This window comes from Mus musculus, chromosome 3 (assembly GCF_000001635.26).
Source record: "Mus musculus strain C57BL/6J chromosome 3, GRCm38.p6 C57BL/6J".
Classification (NCBI taxonomy): Eukaryota; Metazoa; Chordata; class Mammalia; order Rodentia; family Muridae; genus Mus; species Mus musculus.
The window spans coordinates 107225129-107246098 of NC_000069.6; the positions used below are offsets into that span (position 1 = coordinate 107225129).

Genomic DNA, 20970 nt, shown 5'->3' on the forward strand with positions numbered 1-20970 from the left:
GTAATCTCAACACTGGGGAGATGGAGAAAGATAGATCCCTGGATCTCATTTGCCAAGCAGCCGAGCCTAATCATTAAGTTTCAGGCTAATGAGACATCCTGTCTCAAACACCAAGGCAGCACCCAAGGTGGACCTCAGGCCCCCCATTCATGTCTATACCAGAACCCACACATCCAAACACACATATTGAATGTATACCTGCACACCCGCGCACACACATACATACACACACACACACACACACACACACACACACAAACACAAACAGTAACTTTTTTTATGCCAAATAGTGAACTTGCCAAGAAAGAAATCGGTGGGGGGAGCCTATTCACAGTAGCTTCACAAATGAAAGCAAAACCCAACTATGAATAAACTTAACCAAGGAGGCAAAGAATCTCCTTAATGAAACCTTCAACACACTGAGGAAATTTAAGAAGCTACTAGAAGAGTGCAGATGCCCCATGCCCATGGATTGGCAGGCCTTGGTGGAGCAGGTACATCACAGGCTTTGGGGACTTACAGTTTCACCCCAATCCAGTCTACTTGTTCTGCTTCTTTGTGTAGATGAAAATGTGATTGGCCAACTCCCTACTCCTGCTCCTGCCATATGGGCTCCAACCTCCTGGAGCTGGAAACCAAGCTAAACTCTTCTAAAGCTTCACTTAGCCATGATATTTTACCACAGCCACAGGAGAGTAAGCAACAAAGCCCCTATTGGTATCGGAAATGATCAGCAGAGTGAAGAGATGGCCAGCTGTACCTCTGATAAGCAATTAATGTCTTGAATCTATAAATGGAAGTCTAAAAGTTAAATAAAAGTCATCCAACAATAGGGCTGGTAAATTAGTTCTCGGGGGGAAGAAACACAGCGGCCAACACAAGTGGTTTAACATCCTTGGCGTCAGGGAAAAGCAAATTAAAATTGTTCTGGGATTTCCTCTCACCCTAGTCAGAACTATCATCAAAAAAAAACAATGGGGCTGGAGAAGTGGCTCAAAGGTTAAGAGTACAGACTGCTCTTGCACAGGGCTCAAATTAGTTCCCAAAACCAATACTGATGGCCTCCACGGACACTGTACTTAGTTTTACACACACACACACACACACACACACACACACACGCATTTTATGGGAGAAAAAGAAAACAAATGACAACAAGTTCTGGAGAAGAGATAGGGAAAGAGGGACCTTTATACAGTACTGGTGGGAATGCAAACTAGCAAAACCATGAAGGAACTCTGTTTAGAGGCTCCTCAGAAGTCTGCATGTGGAATTACCTGTGATCCAGCTATAGCACTCTATACTCAGATGATTCCAAGTCAGCATCCAGGGAGACACCTGCACATCCATGCACATCCATGCACATCCATGCACATCCATGCACATCCATGCACATCCATGCACATCCATGCTGAGGGCTACACGATTCAAAACAGCCAACCTATGGGGCCAGCCTAGATGTTCATCAACATGAATGGATACAGAGAACGTGGTATGAATACAAGGTAGAATTTTATTCCACTATATAAAAGAATAAAATTGAGAGACAGAGCATCTCAGGGGAGAAGGAGGAAGGCCAAGATGGAGGCAGATATGAACCAGCACGGCTCTAACCAGCCACGGGTAGTTATGATATCATAAGGTTAGAATAATTGGGATAAAGCTTTTATCACTATCAATTGGTTCTGAAATTATTGTATTGGCAACTTGTAAATTGAGCACTTATTGGTACATAAATCTGATTAGTTAATTATAAAAAAAGAAGAAAATTATGAAAATTGTAGGAAAAAATAGATAAAACTAGAAGCCATATGATAAGTGATATAAACCTGGCAGTAGGGGCTGTGAGAGAGGAAGAAGCCTACAGGGACAGGGATGGAAAACAAGAGAGGGTAACAGAATATAGATGTCATGAAAACAGGAGGGGCTGCTATTTGGGATTGGGGGGGGAAGACAAATGGGGTGGAGGAGGGGAGAACACTGGGAGAGTGGATAAGGCAAAGTATGATGATAAATATGAATGGAAGCGTCATCATGAATCTCATTTTTTGCTAATCAAAGCATACATTTCTTTTTAAGTAAAAGATAAAGAGAGAGTGTCAGCGGACCATCTTCTACCTCCTAGGGTTTTCTCATAACTGATGAGGCCCTAGAAGGCTCCTGAACGTGTTCTGAGCATGCAAGTTCTTCTTACGCTCCACAAAAGCTCTTGTCCTTACGCCCCCCGCCCTCCTTTTCTCTTGTACCTCGTCTCTTTTGCTGTTGTTTGGTTTTCCTTTTGCTTTTTGAGACAGAGTCTCATATAGCCCAGGCAGTCCTTGAACTCACTCTGTAGCTGATGATGGCCTGACCGCCTGCTCCTTCACCTTCACATGCTAGTGCTGTTTGTGTGCCACCGTGCCTGGCTCTGGAGCCTCCTTTCTAGCCATTACTGAAAGTGTGCAGCCCAGTTGCTGTTGGGTGTAATCTGCAGCTGAGAACAATGAAGCTTATAAGAGTTAAGCTTCCTGCATTACTGCATTACTGCAGCCTCACTCAGCAGGTAAGAGGGTCTGGCCTCATGACACTAGGCATGAGGATGTAGCTCAGGTTGTCACCGGGACCAGGTGGGTGATACGAAAGAGTATGGTGATGGATATGAGGAAATCTGCCAGAATTCTTCCCTCTGTTTTTACTACAATAATACTGAATATACAGGAAACTTCACGTGAACCTGTAAGATTTTGTATTTCAAGTTTAAAAATAAATATCGAAAAACCTAGTAAGTTCAGTTCCCTTCTTTTTAAAACTAAATTAACTTTTTAAAGTGTATCACAAGTAAATATCATGCAGACCAAAATATCCACAGGTCTACCCTGTTCTAACACCTACACAGTCATTGGATGGTAGACACCAGGTACTGGTGGATCGGGTACATGGAGACACGGAGTTAGCTCCATGAAAGCAGACCAAAGGAGAGATTGCCATTTTCCAAGAAACACCAAAAATGTGGATTTGGGAGCAGATATATATCTCTGAAATAATGGTAGACATTAAGTAATATTATACAGACAAAATAAGATAGGTAGGCCAAAGCCCTCATTCCAGTAACAACCTAGCAACGGGCCTTAGCAAAACCTAGCCTGAAGCCTCTGGACATGATGGAATCAACTAGGGTTTCTCTAGAAGACGGGGTAGGTGAGAGGGAGGCCGTGGAAGACAGGCCCAGGCTCACATGCAGATATGGCTGGGCCATCAAACACCAGAGAATCTGACATCAGACTACACCTATTGCCTTCTGTTAGATCCTTACCTGAAGATGTTCAATAACCCCATGTCAGTGAAAAAAACTGCTCACCACCACCTACTTACATCAATTAAGGAGTGTTTTTTCCTAAGATGTATATGTGTTTAAAATATCAAATATTTAATCTCTAACAACATTAATTGATAACAATGTTTGTTTCCCTCCTAATGTTGTAGCTGATATCTGGTGTAAGTACTTTGAAGCTAATGTTTGCTGCCCTGTGGGAATTGAAAACAGCCTTGATTACAATCATCACCCTGAACTGAATGGACAGACCCCATGGGGCACTGCACAGCTTGGAGGGGGTGGCCACAAGAAGTACTGGATGGGATGGGTCTATCTGGGACAAAGTCTAAAACATTAAAGCAAAACAGAAGTTCAGATGTGATATTGCCCACTGTAATTCCAGCACTTGTGATGTAGAGGCAGGAGGGTCAGAAGTTCAAGGTCATTGTTGACTACACAGTGAGTTTAAGGAAAACCTGGGGCACATGGTGAGTTTGAGGCTAGCCTGTGCTACATGAGCTCAAGCATCAACGTCTCAAACACCAAGGAGGAGGAAGGAACACGCCCCATTCTTCCTGTCTTCTTTACTACCCTGGTACTTCTTGTGGTGCTCGAATGTTGTGCGATTATACAGGGACGCACACATGAATATGCATGCAAAGACCTGGGTATCAAAGTTGCTTTCCATCTTGTTTATTCTCTCTCTGTCTCTGTCTCTTTCTCTCTCTGTCTCTTTCTCTCTCTGTCTCTGTCTCTCTGTGTCTGTGTGTGTATGTGTGTGTGTGTGTGTCTGTGTCTGTGTGTCTGTGTGGTGTGTGCACTATTGTGTTCATGGAAGTCTGAGAACGACTTTCAGGGGTTGATTCTCTTCCAACCATCCTGTGGGATCCAAGGTGTAAACTCAAGCTATCAGACATGCATTCACACGCCTCTACTCATTGACCTGTCCCGCCAGGCCTCCGCTTTGTTTACAAAGCAGGATTTCTCACTCTTACCTGGAGCTTGCTGATTCAGCTTGGCTGACTGGCCAGCTAGCTAGCCCCAAGGGTCAGCCTGCCTCTGCATCCCCACCACTGAGGCCATAGGCATTCATCGTCACACCCAGCTGCTGTGGTTGTGTTTTGGGTTTTGTTTTTTTGTTTTTTTTTTTGGTTTTGTTTTTGTTTTTGTTTTTTAACATGGGAATCAAAATCTTGTCCCGCTTGCCCAGTCCAGGTAGACAAGACAAGCTAGGCTGGCAGCCATGATGATACTTGTTCAATATGAAGTCCACACTCTACATAGACTGGAGGGTTAGCTAATGGGAGCTACCTCTCTTTGCAAAGCAGTGTTAATTTTTCGTTATTTGTTGAATTAGTTTCCTCCAATGGTTGGGTTGACTGACAGGCTGAGGTGGGGCTTCTAAGAAGGTAAAAGGTACAGAAGTCTCATGTGGGAGTCATAGCTAGAGAGCTGGCGAGGGGCCAGAAAAATGCAAATGAATCCTGCTGGTAACCCCAGAATCCACCCTGTGCCCCTTGACATAGCTGGAAGCTGCCAGGGAGGCCTATGCCAGGGAATGTATGCTCCTGATACAGTTATTCTGCCCAGAGTCTGGGGAAAGCCAGGGCAGACCAGAGTCCACTGTGCAGACAGCTCTGTGCTAAGATCCCAGACAGAGCAAACACTGTACCTCACTCACGATCGATGCCTCTCAGTTTAACAGGGTCTCAGGGAGATACGGTTAGTGTGTTTTTCTTTCTAATCACAGCTGTTATCAGGCTCCGCCTCTAGGAACCTGTGTGTGAACTTGAACTTGGCAAGGAATGAACATTGACTGAACACACAGGGGTTTCTTGCTGTTAAGTTACTATTTGGGGCCTTTGAAAGGCATCCAGAAAGCTTTTCTTCCCAGATGTTTGGTTTTCCCAACTAAGGAGAGGCGTCCAAGCTCTGAAGTTTGGTAAGGGGTGTGGCACAAAAGCCCCCAGAGGCTGGGCCAAGGAGCTGAAAGCTGACTCTTTGTGATGCCTTCATAAGGATGAAAGATGAGTAGCTGACCACCCCCGTGACACTTCCACAGGGCAGATGATATCCTGAGCACTTCCCATTCGCTAACACTTAATCTTCACTGCCACCCCAAGAAGCAGATGATGATGATGGTGATGATGCTGGTGCCATTAATAAAGGGGGAACTTGAAACACAGAAAGTTCAGTAAACCGACCAAAGTCCCAAGCTAGGAAGCAGCTGGTGCTGGCTGTGATGCTAAGCTCTGGACAGCCTGCCCCTTGTCAGGAATCAGACATGCAGACTACAGCAGCTTGCACTGTGAGCAAAGGAAATGACAGCTGCAGGTATGTCTGTTTATTTAACCTTTGGACTTTGCTTTTGTGACAGAATTTCAGAGGCTCCTGAAGCATGCTCACAGCTCCTTATCCTTCAATGCATCTCCCTGCCTAGGCAGCCAGCTATAGTAGTCACACTTGTAATCCCAGCATTTGAGAGGCAGAGGCAGGAGGATTGCTGTAAGTTTGAGACCCATCTGGACTACATAATGAGTTCCAGGATGTCCAAGGGTACCTGATAAGATGAGATGAGAAAGAGAGAGTGGTGGGGGGGAAGGGAGGGTGACTGAGACACACAGAGAAAGCGAGGGGGGAGGGAGAGAGCGAGGACTTTAAGGGAAATGGATATTGAGTCTCATGCCCTGTGTGACATGGGCCACATGATCTTCCCAAGACCCAAGCGCTTTGCTATTCTCAGCTAGGCAGGAGAGCTAGGGGAGGTTGAAGCAGTGCTAGCCACATGGAGTGGGAACATATGGTGCTTTCTTTACAGATGTTGAAGGTAAAGTCATATGGGGGAGCTCATGCTTACCCATCTGAAATTCGTTGCCTCCGTGGTCTAGTGGCTGTGGGCTTCTGGAGCTAAACAGCCCCAGCTGGGGAGCAGACAGTGAGGGTGTGCTTCATATATCACAGCCTCGCTCCTGCCTAGTGCTCACCATGCATGACAAGATCCTAACAGGGGTACAACCAGCTCAGAGATACAGGCAGGACTAGGTGTCCATTAACTCTATATTAGATTCTCTGCTCCTGCCAAGGTGGGCAGGGCAGTGCCCTCCAGGGAAGGGAAAAACAATCCTCGAGTTCATTTAAAGACACCACAGTCACAACAGACTGGCACCCCATCCTGGCCACTTGGGTGCTACTAATCCCATGTATAATCAGAACTTCCATTCAAGGAGTTGTTGCCCGAGGTTGAAAATTGAATATCCCAAGTATGCAAGAGAAGAGACAACAACAACCCTGGAATTCACAGGACCCCTCAGTGGATAGCAAAATCTGAGGATGTTCAGGTCCCTTATAGAAAGCATCGTGGGATCACACGGACCTGTGCTCATCGTCTCACACGCTTTAACTCTTCCGAGGTTACTTATAAAACTGAACACAGTGCCGTGCCCCACGGCCATATGTGTGGTGTTCAGAGAATAATAAGAACAAGCTCAACGCATGTTCAATGCAGATGCACTTTTTAATATTTTGATCCACAGTTGGTGGAATTCCCATGAAGAGCCCCAGGGTCCGGAGGGCTGACTATATGCGGTTTGGGTCACGTGACGCTATATGTAGCTTTAGTTAATAAGGTATCCATTCTCCTCGCCCTCCTGTTTGAAGGGAAGTCAAGCCACTTCGCAGCACCCAGCGCACCCATTCCCCACAGGAGACTCTGAGGGTCTTCTTGCCGCACCGCACCCAGTCCTTCCTTCAGGATCCTGAAGTCGGGGGAGGGGGAAGACACTTTTGCTAACCTTCCTCTTTTCAACTTTGTGTATTTTAACACTTTCAAAATAGCTGCATTGTGGTGTAATCCATATAGCACACCATTTGCCCTCACAAACCATACACTTCAGCAATGTTGCCGATGCTGACAGATTGTACGGCCATCTCCACAATTTAATTTTAGAACGTTCTTGTCACCCTTAAAGAAGCCTGAGTCCCTTTACAGTGCCTCGCCATTTTTCTGCCTTCACTCCACCCCAATCCTAACCAACTATGACTTGCTTCCTGCCCCTGTGGGTTCGCCTGTTGTGGAGTTTTCACATAAGTGGAGTTGTACCAATGTAACCTTTTATGACTAGCTCCCACTGTCTAATGATTCAAGGGCCCCTCGTGCTATGAAGCATATCTGTGCCTTATGTCTTCTCAGCGCTGAGTGATACTCCGTGCTTGGACATCATATTGTCCTCATCTGGAATGGAAAGGAGCTTTTCGTACCAGGTCAGTTCTTTGCTTTCAGTGCCCAGCCCTGGTCAGGGAAAACATCCCAGAAGACACCATTAGTGTACCCTAGGCCAGCATGTGCTTCTCTCTACCTACATGGCTAGGTATGATTTTTTTTTTTTTTTTTTTGCTTTTTAATAAACTGCACACAAAGCCTCGATGTTGGCCCTTTGGCTGGTCTGAGCTGACCTTGGGTCAATGATTTGGGTCCACTCGGCAGGGTCAGCTCTGAGTCCGCGTCCAACCCTGCAGCCTTTCTTCCCTCTCTGGTCTTTCTCCTCAGCCTTAGGAGCCTCTTGCTCCTCCATGGTCCAGTCTCACCCCTGGACATGGACTTCAAGAAGCCCTTTCATCACCAGGTAACAACTGGATAGATAGTAGCTAACTCGAGTTTCCCTGGACCTTACTCAGAATGCTAAGAGCCACACTGAGGGGAGTTTGAAGATGAACGGCAGACAGAGGAGGCTCTGGCAGGAGATCTGGAAGCGTTGGTCCCCACACAGCCTCTGCTCTGGCCTCTGGCCTTCTGGGGTCCCCACACAGCCTCTGTTCTGGCCTCTGGCCTTCTGGGTCTGGCCCTTTTGTCCTGGGAGGATGGGGGTATCTCTAGGTCCTGGCTACCTAGAGAGTGATGAAAGCAAGTCACTCAAAATGAACCAGAGATGGGGAGGAGTCCGAGGGATTTAGCTTCAAAAGCGGCCCTGCAGAGCCTGCTACATCCTGGTGATTCACAGAGGGGGGTGGGGTGCAGAGGGTGGAGGATGGGGACCTTATTCACATCTGCTCTCTCGCTCTAGAGAACCTAAACCCCACAGGAAGGAAACTGTGGCTTCCCCACTTGTAAGGTGGAGCAGGACAGAGTGTTAATAAAGAGTTGTTTTTGTGGTCCTTCAGGAGGCCGGCTTCTTGACAAGCACTGTTCAGGATCTCCAATGGAGTCCAAACCAGGAAGAACTCCCACGTCTATTTCTGAAATCATGCAGTCCTCTTTTCGCCTTCACGTTCCTTGCTACTTCCACATTGTCCACGAGATGGCGCCAGATACCAATAGTTGAAGATGGAAGCGTTGGGCCTAAGAACAGTCACTTAAGCTGCGGATGGATCTTGAAAGAATGTCAACTTTGCCTCTCCTAATTCTTCTAAAATATATTCTTAGTTGCATACTAACCCTATAGGTAGTTTTTTATATCCATATTTCTGAAGAGCATATTCCTGAATATAAATACTACTCATGAATATATGTTCTAAGCCTCCTAACCTCTCCACTGTCCTATCTTTTGCCACAGCAGAGAAGGTAGAGACTCATTAGACAGTCCTCAAAATTATGACATTAAAAACGAAAATGAATACAGTCACATTAAATTGTTGGTTCACCCTATAGTTCTGTGGGTGGCCTGCCCTAAGGCTAGGATGGACAGGCAGTGTGACTGTGCAGGGGAGCTCCATAGGCCACCCCAGTATCTTATCTATGGAGCATTGAGGCACTGGCTGTAGGCCACTGCATTCAGGGTTGCTCTGTGTGCTGGGAGGGACACAATCTGGGGATTGGGACCCGAGGGCAGTTAGTGGAACATGGAGATCTGTCAGACATGGGCCCACAGACTTAGAAAGGAACTTTACATCTAGGAACCAGGCCTGGAGCCTGAAAGGAAAGAGACTGTGGTCTGCATTCAGGGAAGAGCTGCACAGGTCAGCAGAACAGGTGACAATGTCTGTCTAAAGGGGACAAAAGCACAGAAAGATCCCTGTGCTGTCCAATGCCCAGGCTAGTGGGCCCTGGATTAAGGACTGAGCAAAGACCGGTAGAGGGCAGGAACCCAGGGCCTCGGAAACCTCAGTGAACTCTCCTTAAGGCTCCTGAGAACCAGAGTGGGTGCAGCACCCTGTCCTTTCACGTTTTAGGTTCTTTTGGTGTTTGTTCATTCATTAGTTTGTTCATTTGTTTGTTTGTTTGCTTGCTTGCTTGCTTGCTTTGGATAGCTGTCAATGTGGCCCAAGGCAAAAAGTGTAAGCTTACTGAAAAAGAGATTTGGTTGTTGCAACTCAATTGCTCCTTTCTGAACTTTGTAGAGGGCAACATTTTGTCACAATGTTGCTGGACGCCCTGTATCTAGAATAAGAATCGGGGTGGGAAGAGTCAGCTGTACCAGAAACCTGCTGTAGAGAAAGCTCCCAGGCGAGGGTTCAGGCTCTGGACCTTGCCAGCTCCATCACTGACACAAATTACTATCACACAGCACACGTGGCCTGTGGGTCGAAACTTTGGCATAAACCCAAAGGGACTGATGCTTGGCTCTGAGAGTTGCAGTGGCCCACGCCAGTCTCCTCCATAGAGTTTCTGCATGTTCCCATCCTTCCCAGCTGACCTCTCGCACCACCACAAGCACGAACACATCCCCAGAGCCCTCTAAGCTGCCGCTCACCCTAGCTCAAAGAGACCCTGAAATCCTCTCGCTTTAGAATAGTGTCCTAAGAAGTGCTGACTTTGGACTTAACAGTCCTAAAATAAGGAGCCAGTCAATAAAAGAAAAATGGAGAGAAAGTTGATCATCCACCCCACAGACCCTGTGATTTAGTGGTGCATCCATGGGCCAGTGCCCAGAAAGGTGTGGTTTAGGAAGAAGCGCACATGCAGGAAGGGGCAGGCAACTGAGGAGGCCCACACTGTCACAACTTCAGGCAGTCTGAGCCAGGAAGGTCGGGCTGGCCAACTTCTCAAGGCCACGAACTCCTCTCTGCACCCTGGTGAACTATTCCATAGCGGAAGGTCTGCCTGTCTGCACATACACGGACAAGATGGGGAATGGCGAAGTTGCAGGGAGCTAAATCACACAGGTGTAAAGCAAGAGGTCACCCAGTCAGGCTCCAGACAGAGTCCAGACAAACTAAAAGTTGGCATTCTTCAAGTCCCGGAAGCAGCGGTACCTGCCGTCCGGGAACCTGGAGCACAGCAGGCTGGGTGAGCAGGGACAGGTATGGTGTTGGCGTTTCCTCAAGAAGGGGATCTAGAGAGAGAAGAGAGTGGCATGTTAGCCACAGGAAAGGCCTGCAAATGTCCCCTGCCAGCCAACAATAGTGGTGACTGTATTCACCTTGGCACAGAGTGACTCAATGATATGCCCACATCACACAGCTGTAGGAGCCAGGATTTGAACCCAAATCAGGCGGACTCTCCACACTCAGAACATGCGTGGCCCTGTGGGCAGATACCCTCCCACCTCTGCTGAGTGAATCTCTTTGCTTACCCTGGGGTGTCCTCAGCTCTGTGGCCAGGTTCTGAGGCAGAGCTGTGAAAGGACAAACATCCTCTCTGTCCACCAACTCACATCAAAGAGCACTGCTGAACACCCAAAGGCTCCCCGAGTTTTGAAAAGTTATTTTTAATATATATGTTATTATATGTGTGTGAAGGCAGAGTGGGAGCGCACGCCTGTGAGGATCATAGGACAACTTGTGGAGACTGTTCCTTGGCAAGCATTCCAGGGATGGAACTCAGGTCACCATGTTGTCATAGCAAGTGCCTTACCCTGCTCCATCATCTCACCAGCCCCCAGTGAGTTTTAAATAGAGCAATAAGGGGACTAGGTCCAGCCCCAGACTACATGGGTTCAAATCCCAGACCCACTGTTTACCAGATTTGTGATAACTGACTTCCAAACCCAGACACTACTGCATATGCCAGCAAGATTTTGCTGACAGGACCCTGATATAGCTTTCTCTTGTGAGACTAGGCCAGTGCCTGGCAAATACAAAAGTGGATGCTCACAGTCAGCTATTGGATGGAACACAGGGTCCCCAATGGAGGAGCTAGAGAAAGAACCTAAGGAGCTGAAGGGGTCTGCAACCCTTAGATGGAACAACAATATGAACTAACCAGTACTCCCAGAGCTTGTATCTCTAGCTGCATATGTAGCAGAAGATGGCCTAGTCGGCCACCATTGGGAGGAGAGGCCCTTGGAACTGCGAAGATTATATTCCCCAGTACAGGGGGATGCCAGGCCAGGAAGCAGGAGTGGGTGGGTTGGGAAGCAGGGTGGGGGGAGGGTATTGGGGACTTTTGGAGAGGAAACTAGGAAAGGGGATAGCATTTGAAATGTAAATGAAGAAAATATCTTTAAATTTTTGTTTTTGAAAAAAGAAAAAGAAGGGTGCAGGTGGACTGTGTCAACACCTGAACCAGTATCTAAACATCTGCAAAAGGCCTATGTGAGGTCGCCTGGAGCAGCACCACCATGGCTGCTTGCTGGCCTGACTTCAGTCAGAGGCTGGATCCACTGTGGAGGAAGCGGTATATTGCCCTTCCCCACATCACCCTCAGAAGCCACAGATTCGCTGTTCTAAACTGGCCCCAGGATCCCTGTCTGCTGAGCCCATGCCCAGGCCCATCGAATGCCAGCCTAGTACCTTGTGGCTTCCTGGGTGGCACTCCTCTCCTTCACGCCCCAGTGGGGTACACAACCGCAGGCCCCGCAGCCACAGACTGATAGCGCAGCAGGTGCCGGCCCCACACTGGATATCTCGTTCACAGGCCTAAGGGAGAGAGAAAAGGGCCAACCGGTTAGTGTCGCCCAAAGGAATGATCCGGATTAGGATTTGGAGGTGGTGACTAAGCATCTCGGATCAACAGGACACCTTGGCCTGGGTCTAACATCACTGCTCGTCTCTTGAGAGGGACACTCGGGGCCCAGCACAGTACCAGACTTCAGTCTGGGGAACTCTTCCTGCTCAGTGGTGAGGCAGTCAGTCCCTGTTCCCCGGGAAACCCTGTGTTAGAAGGCATAGCTTTTCTAATCCCAGTCAACACTGGTTGAATATGATGGATTAGAACTCTGTGGTGAAGGAACTGGAGGGTCCTTCGTGGTCCAAGGCTCTGGATGTTGGCTGCTGAGCTTTTGGTGTCCTTTGTTCTTCAGCATCTATTCTAAGCTACCTTTCTGTGTGTCTCCCATCCGGTAACCCACAGAGGCCTGATGGACAGTTATCCCCCCCATCCCCCATCCCCCACCCCCACCACTTCTCTGCTGGCCTCCCTGGACCCCCGACGTGGATGCACCCTTCTAGGTTGGGCTGCTTGGACCTGCTGGATAACCAGGTAACAAAAGAAACTTTCAAACAACCTAACTTTACACCAAAACCAGGGTCAAGAGAGCAAGTAGGGCCTCATGGAGAGCCAGTCGACCTGGCCACTACCCAGAGGCCATGTGGCTTCAGAACTGAAGTCTGGGGCTGAGTTTTCTTTCGTTATTCTCCAGTATCAGGCCACAGAACACCTTCAGGCTACCAGCATGGGACATGACAAGACGTGGAAGCTCCAACCTTTCTATTAGGAAGGATGAGGAAGGAAACATATACCAAATCTTTTTCATCACCCAGAGAAGGTCCAGGTGGCAGTCACCAGCAGCTAATCTTAGCCCAGCAGGGGTGCTTCTCACACCCAAGCCAGCCCCCTGGGAATGGCAGGTGAAGGGTGGTGGGGACTAGTTGGACTCCTCTCTCCTGATGATGGTAGGCGTGGCATTCTGGGAGGTCCGGCCCTTCAGCTGGGCTGTCACTAAGGAGCAATGGAAGGTGGAGAGGTCAGGAGGTCAGGAGCTGACTTCTTTCTGAGAGTCAGAGGAGGAATGTCAGGAGGATATGGGAAATGGAGGGCAGCTGGGCCTGCCTGGCTCTCCTCCCCTCAAGACCCTCCTCTGACTGTTCATCTTGCCATTCACTTACTCCCCAAGACTGACCTGACCTTCTTCTCTCACTGGGCTCTTATTAACAGATGCCCCCACTTCCCTTGGGCCTCTCTACCTGTTGCCAGTCTGGAATAGATGTTGGCGCTGGCTTGGTGGCACTGTGACTGTGCAGCTCATTGGGTCCTCCATGTACCCCCATCCCTCACTGTGTCGGGCAACCCCAACTTTTCTCCCGGGTCTGACCTTGGTCTTCACGACGGCTTTCATCAGTCATGCCTGCTCGATGCAAGCCTGCCTTCAGAGCATTTGCTTGCCCTGTGTGTTAGTTTGAACGGAGTCTCTTTCCTTTGAAAGGGAGGTTGCCTTTTCTGTGAAAATTAAAATTTATCCAGTTCCAGGAACTGGCTGGCATTACTCCATATTTACCTTCCAGGTAGAAGGTTGGAGGAAGTTGAAATAAAACTTAATTCTCTCCTTTTCTTCCTGACTTTTGCCTGGGGAGCTCTTAAGAGAAGCACTGTTTTTTGGCTTGTGATTAGGTCCAGTTTATGACCCTGCGTGTACCTACATGACAGGAGGGCAGGTACAGCAGGAGATGAGAAGACTCCATGCCCTGAGTGACAGACTCAGTGCCCCTGGCCTGAGCCTCTGCTTCAAGGTTAACATGTTTGGGGTGCATCTGCCAATGTTGGCACCACACATCTCCCCCTGGGAAGCCACTAAAGAGTGAAAGGGGGTGTTTGAACATTCTCTCTAATAGCTAAAGTGAGACTAAGGAGGGACCCTGTGTGCTTGCCGCCCTGAACTCACAGCATGCTCTGTGAGTTAACACGGACAAGTGAACCAGGCAAAGATGAAAACCAAGGTGTACACAAGACAAATGGGGCTGGGGATGGGACACTAATCTGCCCTGTAAACAAATGTCCTATGGCACACACCAAGGAATCTCCATTTTACTAAAGACTCGATGTCAAAATCCCAGCGCCCTCCTAATGTATTTAAAATGGTATTCTATTTACCCACAACTCTGTCTGCCAGACTAACCCATCTGAAGTCACACACAACCCCACTCCCAGACAGTGATTACCTTCAAAATCCCTTTGGTTTAGGTGATTTGGAGCAGCAGAGCCTTTGTGGTTCTTAGTACACTCCCTGTTGTAGAACACCGATCTTGGCCCCTATACCAGGTCTATGGAGAATGCTAGAAACTTACCCCTGTGATGACCGCACAGTCGGACGCCGTTGCTAGAAGGAGCATGATGAAGATATGCACAGCGCCTCTCATGATCACTTGAGGTGACGACAAACACAGTCTACTTTGGTACCCCTCACTTCCTTCTGCGCTGCCTTGTGCTAGACAAGCCGAGAAGGCCAAGCTGTCCTACCCGACCTCCTTCGGATTTATATAGCCAGATCCAGGGCTGCCTCTAAATGCCTCATCTCTCTCTTCCCTCCCATCACCATTATTCAGATGAGCTCAGAGGCGAAGATGAGACCTGAATCTCCAACAGCATCCCATCACCGTCAGAGCGGATACAAATGGATACACTGGGGACTTTGACAGTTGTTCTAAGTCTTCCAAGAGTACCACACTTCAAACAGTTGCCTGCAATTCACTTGATATCCATTTCCATCTCTGCATCATTCTTTCCTGCTTGGGCCAGGAGGATAACTTTAGTGATGAATTAAGAGATTTGGAACATTGATTTTTTTTTCTCCTCGCCCACACTGAACCATGCAGCGTACAGGAGTGTTTATATTCTCATACTCAAGCTATTAAGCATTATGTGAGTGTTTACCCTGGATTCAACACAGAGGTGGTTGAGAAGACAGAGGGTGAGGTGGTATCTGTTGCTGAACTTTAAAGGTTAAAATTCCCAATATGGAGACAGACACTGCATCTGTGGTGTTGATGCTTCTCACAGATACACAGGTGAGGCTGCTCTCTAATAAGCTCTGGACAAGCGCCTGTGAGCCGGTTAGTCTTTGATGTCTAATTGATTGGATTCAGAATTCCTATGGCAACACACCTCTGGATACGTCTATGAGGGTATTTCCAGCAAAAAGAAATTGAGGCAGAAAGATCCACCATGGCTGTGAGCATCATCATACCATGAGCTACGGGCACAAACTAGTGAAAAAGTGGCTGAGTGCCAGCAGTCAGTCATCTCCCCACTCCAGGCTACAGATACAATGGTACCTGCCTCTGCTATTCCTGCAGCCTTGATCTCCCTGTCATGATGGGCTGGACACTCAGTCTGTGAATGAGAATTAAGCCTTTGCTAACAATGACAAGGTACCTAATACAAGCAGTAAATGCCCCTGGACCATTTACCAGGAGGAGGAACTGAAGATAAGAACGCACTCAGGCTCCACCCTGGCAGCTCCTGCAGAGAAGTGGACTCGGGCCATGCTGGTGATCTTCTGTAGTATGGTGTGAGCATGGGAGGGGCCTTATCCGCAAGCAGACACACACAGTGGGCTCATGAGAAGGTGACACTGTGCATAGCCCTTCTTGCTGGAGGGAAGCCCTCCAGCCTTCTCTACTACATACCTGATGGATCCTGTATTGGGCCATCCATCTTCTCTCTACAATAATAAAAACTAGTGTTTTCCAAGGAATGTTTTCTAGTATGCTAATTCAGGATGAGCATCTCCAACCCAAAACTCTAAAATCTAGACGTCTCCAAAGTAGAGAACTTTCTGACATAATGTGACCCATCCAAAATTCTACACAGTAGAACCTTGTTGCATGCACAAAACTACTTAAAATGCTATAGAAAACTGCCTTTAGGTATGTGTATAAGATGATCATGAAACAGACAGAATTCAAGTTTAGACTTAAACCTCATCTAAGATGTACCATTGTGTACATGCAAATATTCAGATTTGGGGGGGGAGACCCTCAAACCTGGGACACTCAAGGACTTCAGAGAAGAGGTATTCAGTCTACAGTATTACATGGACAGAGATTTGGGGAACACCGAGTACAGCAACCTAACGAGTTTCTTTCTGGAGAGTTTTCTAGGGTCTTTTCATGGTGTCACAGGAAGCAGCAAGTGGGACACACAACCTGTGGTATTATTCAAACAGATTCAACCACGATGCCATTTTTCTCAAAGCATTTTGTAAAAATGGGGTTCTCGCCTGCAGACGTCAGCAGCCATCCGTGAACAGTGAGAGGAAGGTCCCTGTGGACCTGGACCTCGGGCCTAGAGCCAGAGCCCCACAGGCAGACACACTGACTTCTGAACCAGACTTCTCGCTGGCGTCATGACTTTGGGAATATTGCTAATCCTCAGAGCCCCAGTGTTCTAAGGGCCTCCAGATCCCACCACCCTCCATAGCTCCTTCCCAGAACACACAATTACCACGAGGAAACTGTAACCAGGAAATCTTATAAAGCAGTGGTATTGGCTGAACGAGTCTCCTTCCTCTTAGCTGCCGGTGCTTGAAAGAAAAGCTAGCTTAATGAACTGGGCGTGACAGCCGGTGGTGACTGGCACTCACAGAAGAGACCCTGGGAGCTTACGGAAGGGCTGACATTGCTCCATTCTTCAGAAACTCAATTAAGCAAGCATTCACTGTGACCCTCCCCTGTGACAAGACCGGGAGCTGCTGGGCACAGGATCAAATGCACCAAGAAAAAGCCCTCTTGGCACAGTCAGGGTGGCTTTGTGGCAGATGCAGAGTGAAAGGTGACAGGGGAACTAAACTGGCATCACCTCAAGGATTCAAAGGCAAAAAGATGAAGATGGAGGTGAAGTAAGTTGAGAAGCAAGTTTGGGAACGTGTGGGAAATGACGATGGGAAGTGCTGAAAAAAATGGGTTCCCTTCTGAGAGGATCAAGCTGGTGGAGGTGTGCTGAGCAAACCTTTAATAGATCTCTACACAGCTGCAGACATGGTGGGAGCTTGTGGGCAGCGACAACATACAGTGGTGGACGTGCAGGAAAAGCCATTTGTACATGTGCAGATCACAGGAGAGAGGGAGGGAAGGAGGGAGGAGAGAGGGAGGGAAGGGAAGGAATGAGAAAGGGAGTGAGGGAGAGAGGGGGAGAGAGGAGAGAGAGAAGGAGGAAGGGAGGGAGGAAGAGTGGAAAAGAGAAGAGAGAGGGAGGGAGAGAGGGGGAGAGAGAGGAAGGGAGGGAAGGAGGGAAGGAGGGAGGGAGGGAGGGAAGGAGGGAGGGAGGGAGGGAGGGAGGGAGGGAGGGAGGGAGGGAAAATATGAGTGTGTGGTGCACCTGGTGCGTGTCTGGCTGAAGGATTGGCAAAAATAAAGCCTGACCTGGTTTAGGCTCCTGAGATGGTCTTGAGGTCATGGTCACTGGTCTTCCTTCAGGGATCTTGCTTCTTCAGCCTGAACTGTGGCCTCTCTTGTATAACATGTCTTCCAATGTATCACCTCTGTTATTGGTTCCTTATAGTGAAGTGGCTGTGATACATTTTAGAAAAAAGATAAGAAATTGACAACAGAACAAAGGAAACTCAGGCATCCAGCCTTGAGTTCTTAACCTGGGGTAGCTGTCCCCTAAGGAACACAGGAGGACCTGTGAACTTGAGTAAAGAGGAAAAAAAAGTGTTTATTTTCACTAACTTCTAACTGAATTTTTATGTTTTTTTTTCCATTTTAACTTTAGGCTAAAACCTACAAAAAGATTCATAGAACCTATGATTTCATCACCAAGATAAAAATACAATGATTTTAATACCATTACTACTGCTACTAACAGCTCAAAAGATCCCTTCTACTCATCACTACATGGAAATTATGGTTCCTGTCAGACCATTTCTAAGTTCCTGACATGTTAATAAAAAAATCTTACCCACTGCCACATTACAAATATGTTTTAGTAGATATTTTGGATAACTGAATTTCAATATAATTGAGTTCCTTTTAAATATTACTTTATACATCTAAAACCACTAAACCAGACAGGCCATGAGCTCTCACTCATGGTACAAAGCAGCAAGAACTCCTGCAGTGAACAGTGTAAATTTAAAGAGAAGGAAAGAGGACTTGGCTTATCGTATATAGGATCATGAACTCAGGCTAGCCATCAGGACAGAATCTGGAACTACACAAAGAAGAAATTGTCAAGAAGAAAAGAAGTGAGGGAAGATGGGGAGGAGCCAGTTATAACAAGAAGGAACCAGGCAGGGACCAGACAGAATAGGGACTGAGAGTTGTAGGGTGTCTTAATATGTTCTACAGCTATAACAAAATACCTCTGACTGTGGTTTATAGATAACACAAGCCTACTGCTCTCAATCATGGACTCCAGGGAGCTTAAAATCAGGATGCTGGCAAATTCGGTGTCAAGTGAGGTCCCATTCTGCTTCACAGACAATGCCTCCTTCCTCACTGCAAGCTCTCCAGCATCTTTGAAAGGACACTAACCCATTTCTGAAGGCTCCATCCTCCTAACTAAATCACTACCCAAAGGAGCCATGTCTTCATCCTCTCCCATTGAGGATTTGGTTCCAACATAAGATTTTGAGAAAACACAAACTTTTTGAGACTGTGGTCAGATATAGTATCCACATGAAGAAGTCATGGAAAATATGGGTCAGGAAGATCCATCCTGGTCCCTGAGCTCCCCAGCCTTAGTACAACTCATGATCCTACAACCTTAACTTTAGCATTCCTTAGATTTCAAAAACTAAGGACCAAGAACCCCATAGTCCTTAGAACCTGAGTCCCCACCCATGTAACTTTCACCCCACAACCAACCTGAGCTTCAAATAACTGAAAGTATTTTTTAATTGTACAACTGGAATATGTAAAGAGGAGTCAGAATTAAAGTAGTATCAAAGAGCATCAATTTCCTACACATGGGAATCCTAGCAACCTGGACTGCCTCCTGTTTATCCCCACCTAGCAACCTAGACTGCCTCCTAGCAATCTGAACTGCCTCCTGGTTATTCCCACCCAGCCCACACCTCAGGACCAGACCATGCAACTCCTCCTGACCCCGTGGATGCTGTTGGGCTCTGTCCCTGGCACGTCTTCCTTGTGACTCTTTCAATGGACTTCTAGACAGCACGGACTCCATTCTCTCTTCCCATTTTCTCCTGGGCCTATGCCAGCCCCACTCTTGCTCCCATCACTGAGGCAGTTGCCTGAATCACCCTTCACCCTGTTAATGCCTAAAGCGCCATCTTCACCATCTCCTCCCTCACTCTGCCTTTTGTGCCCTCAACACAAGTGCCTCCTCTCTCCTCTCATGCTAGCGCTTCCTCTAGGTACCCTTGTTTTCTCTGAACTCTCCTCTGCTTCCTTCCCCCCTAAAATGACTTTCCTGAGGCTGCAAATTCATCCCAAAGCACTTCATTGCCCCCAACGTGTTGATGATCTCAAGTCTGTGTTCCCAGCCGCTTGGCCAGCAGCCTCTTGGACATCACTCCATGTCGGTACCTCTCTAACACCTCTACTAAACCCCTGTGCCCTGTCGCCTCTTTCCATCTGCCCTCCTACGCTCATCCTCATGGCTCATAATTGTAAATAACAGAACACAGCCTGGCTGGTTTAAGTGCAGAAGAAATTTAATGAGGCCCTTAAGAAACTCATTGAATTGCTGGGTGTCTTGAGAAACAGGATGGAGCTCCATGTCCAAGAACAAAGCCCAGAACCAGAGCACAGAGCTGCCCAATGAGGACCACATCTTCTGAAGCCAGATCTCTGTGGACAGCCAGGCCAGGCAGGGACTTTTCCCTAAGTGTTGCTTCATTCCTGTGGAAAGCTTTTAAGTATACAATGTAACTGTGGGTCCTAGTTTCAGCCCTGCCTTCTGCAAATCTAGACTTCTAGATGCATACAGAGAGTCTTCAAAGCTCTCAGGCAAATGCCAATCATGTTTGCCAGGTCCCATATCCTCTCTGCTTGATTAGTGGTCCCACAGACACTGGTAGGTTGATTTCCTAGAGTCCTGAATTTCCCTGCCATCCTTAGTCACTGATCTCATTGCGAAAACTCCACAGCCTCTTCATTTTCCATCTTAACTGTTGCCAGGGGTGGTTCCCAACTGGACCACCCCTCAGTCTAGCTCCTCTGCCACCCATCCTCCAAGAAGTCCAGAGATCTGCTGTCACCTCTCTGAAATCAGATGTCACATGGACTCCCACTGACCTCAATATCAAGCCTGATCCTGAGCACATCTGGTTTTGAACCACCTGGCCAGACTCTCCTTTCGGCTTTGTCTCTGTCTTTCCATCATAACACACACCTTTCAATAAGATGAGACTGCTCCAGTTCCTCACTGTACTGATCCTAGCATCCCTGATCTTTCCCCATCTTGTTCCCCAGCCCCAATCCTAGCCAGGGTCCAAACACTACGTTTCTGTCTTGGTCCAGCCCTTTTCTGGTGGTGTGAATGTAAACAAGTCATCTTTTCTCTCTAAACATTAGCCATCACTCTTCCAAAGTGTTTGGACACTCTAATGACTGAGTGGTCATTTTCAAAAAAGGTCTTTATGTCATTACAAACTGAATATTTGTTTTAACTAATTCCTTTTTTAAAGGCAAAGTCCTGGCTGTCCTGGAACTCATTATGTTGACCATGCTGCCTTCAAACACACAGAGATCTGCCTGCCTCTGCCATCCAAGTGCTGGGATTAAAGGCATGAGCCACCAAGCTCAGCTTAGTTTTAATTTTATGTGTGTAGGTATTCTGCCTGCGTGTGTGTCTATGTGTCACATGTACAGGGTATCCATGGACACCAAAATAATGTGTT

General features: G+C 47.5%; 2 protein-coding genes across 4 annotated transcripts; one reads left to right on the forward strand and one right to left on the reverse strand.

The window, feature by feature from the left end:
- Positions 1-5485: 5485 nt before the first annotated feature.
- Positions 5486-8903, forward strand: A630076J17Rik (RIKEN cDNA A630076J17 gene). The gene is made up of 3 exons (NM_001256174.1): positions 5486-5626; positions 7482-7552; positions 8450-8903. The coding sequence occupies exons 1-3, from the start codon at positions 5614-5616 to the stop codon at positions 8687-8689; spliced, it is 324 nt and encodes a 107-aa protein (NP_001243103.1). The 5' UTR covers positions 5486-5613; the 3' UTR covers positions 8690-8903.
- On the reverse strand, positions 6788-14579 carry Prok1 (prokineticin 1). Of its 3 annotated transcripts, none has more exons than NM_001044382.2 (3): positions 14450-14579; positions 11960-12085; positions 6788-10560 (listed from the first exon to the last, which is right to left on the reverse strand). In NM_001044382.2, the coding sequence occupies exons 1-3, from the start codon at positions 14519-14521 to the stop codon at positions 10441-10443; spliced, it is 318 nt and encodes a 105-aa protein (NP_001037847.1). In that variant the 5' UTR covers positions 14522-14579; the 3' UTR covers positions 6788-10440. The 3 variants fall into 3 exon arrangements, with proteins under 3 accessions (NP_001037847.1, NP_001344814.1, XP_017175072.1); NM_001357885.1 differs by lacking the exon at positions 14450-14579 and adding an exon at positions 13480-13524; XM_017319583.1 differs by lacking the exon at positions 14450-14579 and adding an exon at positions 13352-13473.
- Between the last annotated feature and the right edge of the window lie 6391 nt (positions 14580-20970).

Bases quoted from the DNA above. Each gene is read 5' to 3' on its own strand.
- A630076J17Rik (NM_001256174.1), top strand. The intron at 7,553-8,449 runs GTCAGTTCTTTG...GTGGTCCTTCAG, and splicing joins AAAGGAGCTTTTCGTACCAG to GAGGCCGGCTTCTTGACAAG.
- Prok1 (XM_017319583.1), bottom strand. From the start codon at position 13,435: ATGGGGGTACATGGAGGACCCAATGAGCTGCACAGTCACAGTGCCACC. The intron at 12,086-13,351 runs GTAGAGAGGCCC...TCTCTCCCTTAG, and splicing joins CTATTCCAGACTGGCAACAG to GCCTGTGAACGAGATATCCA. The intron at 10,561-11,959 runs GTACTAGGCTGG...TTCTCTCTCTAG, and splicing joins GCCACCCAGGAAGCCACAAG to ATCCCCTTCTTGAGGAAACG.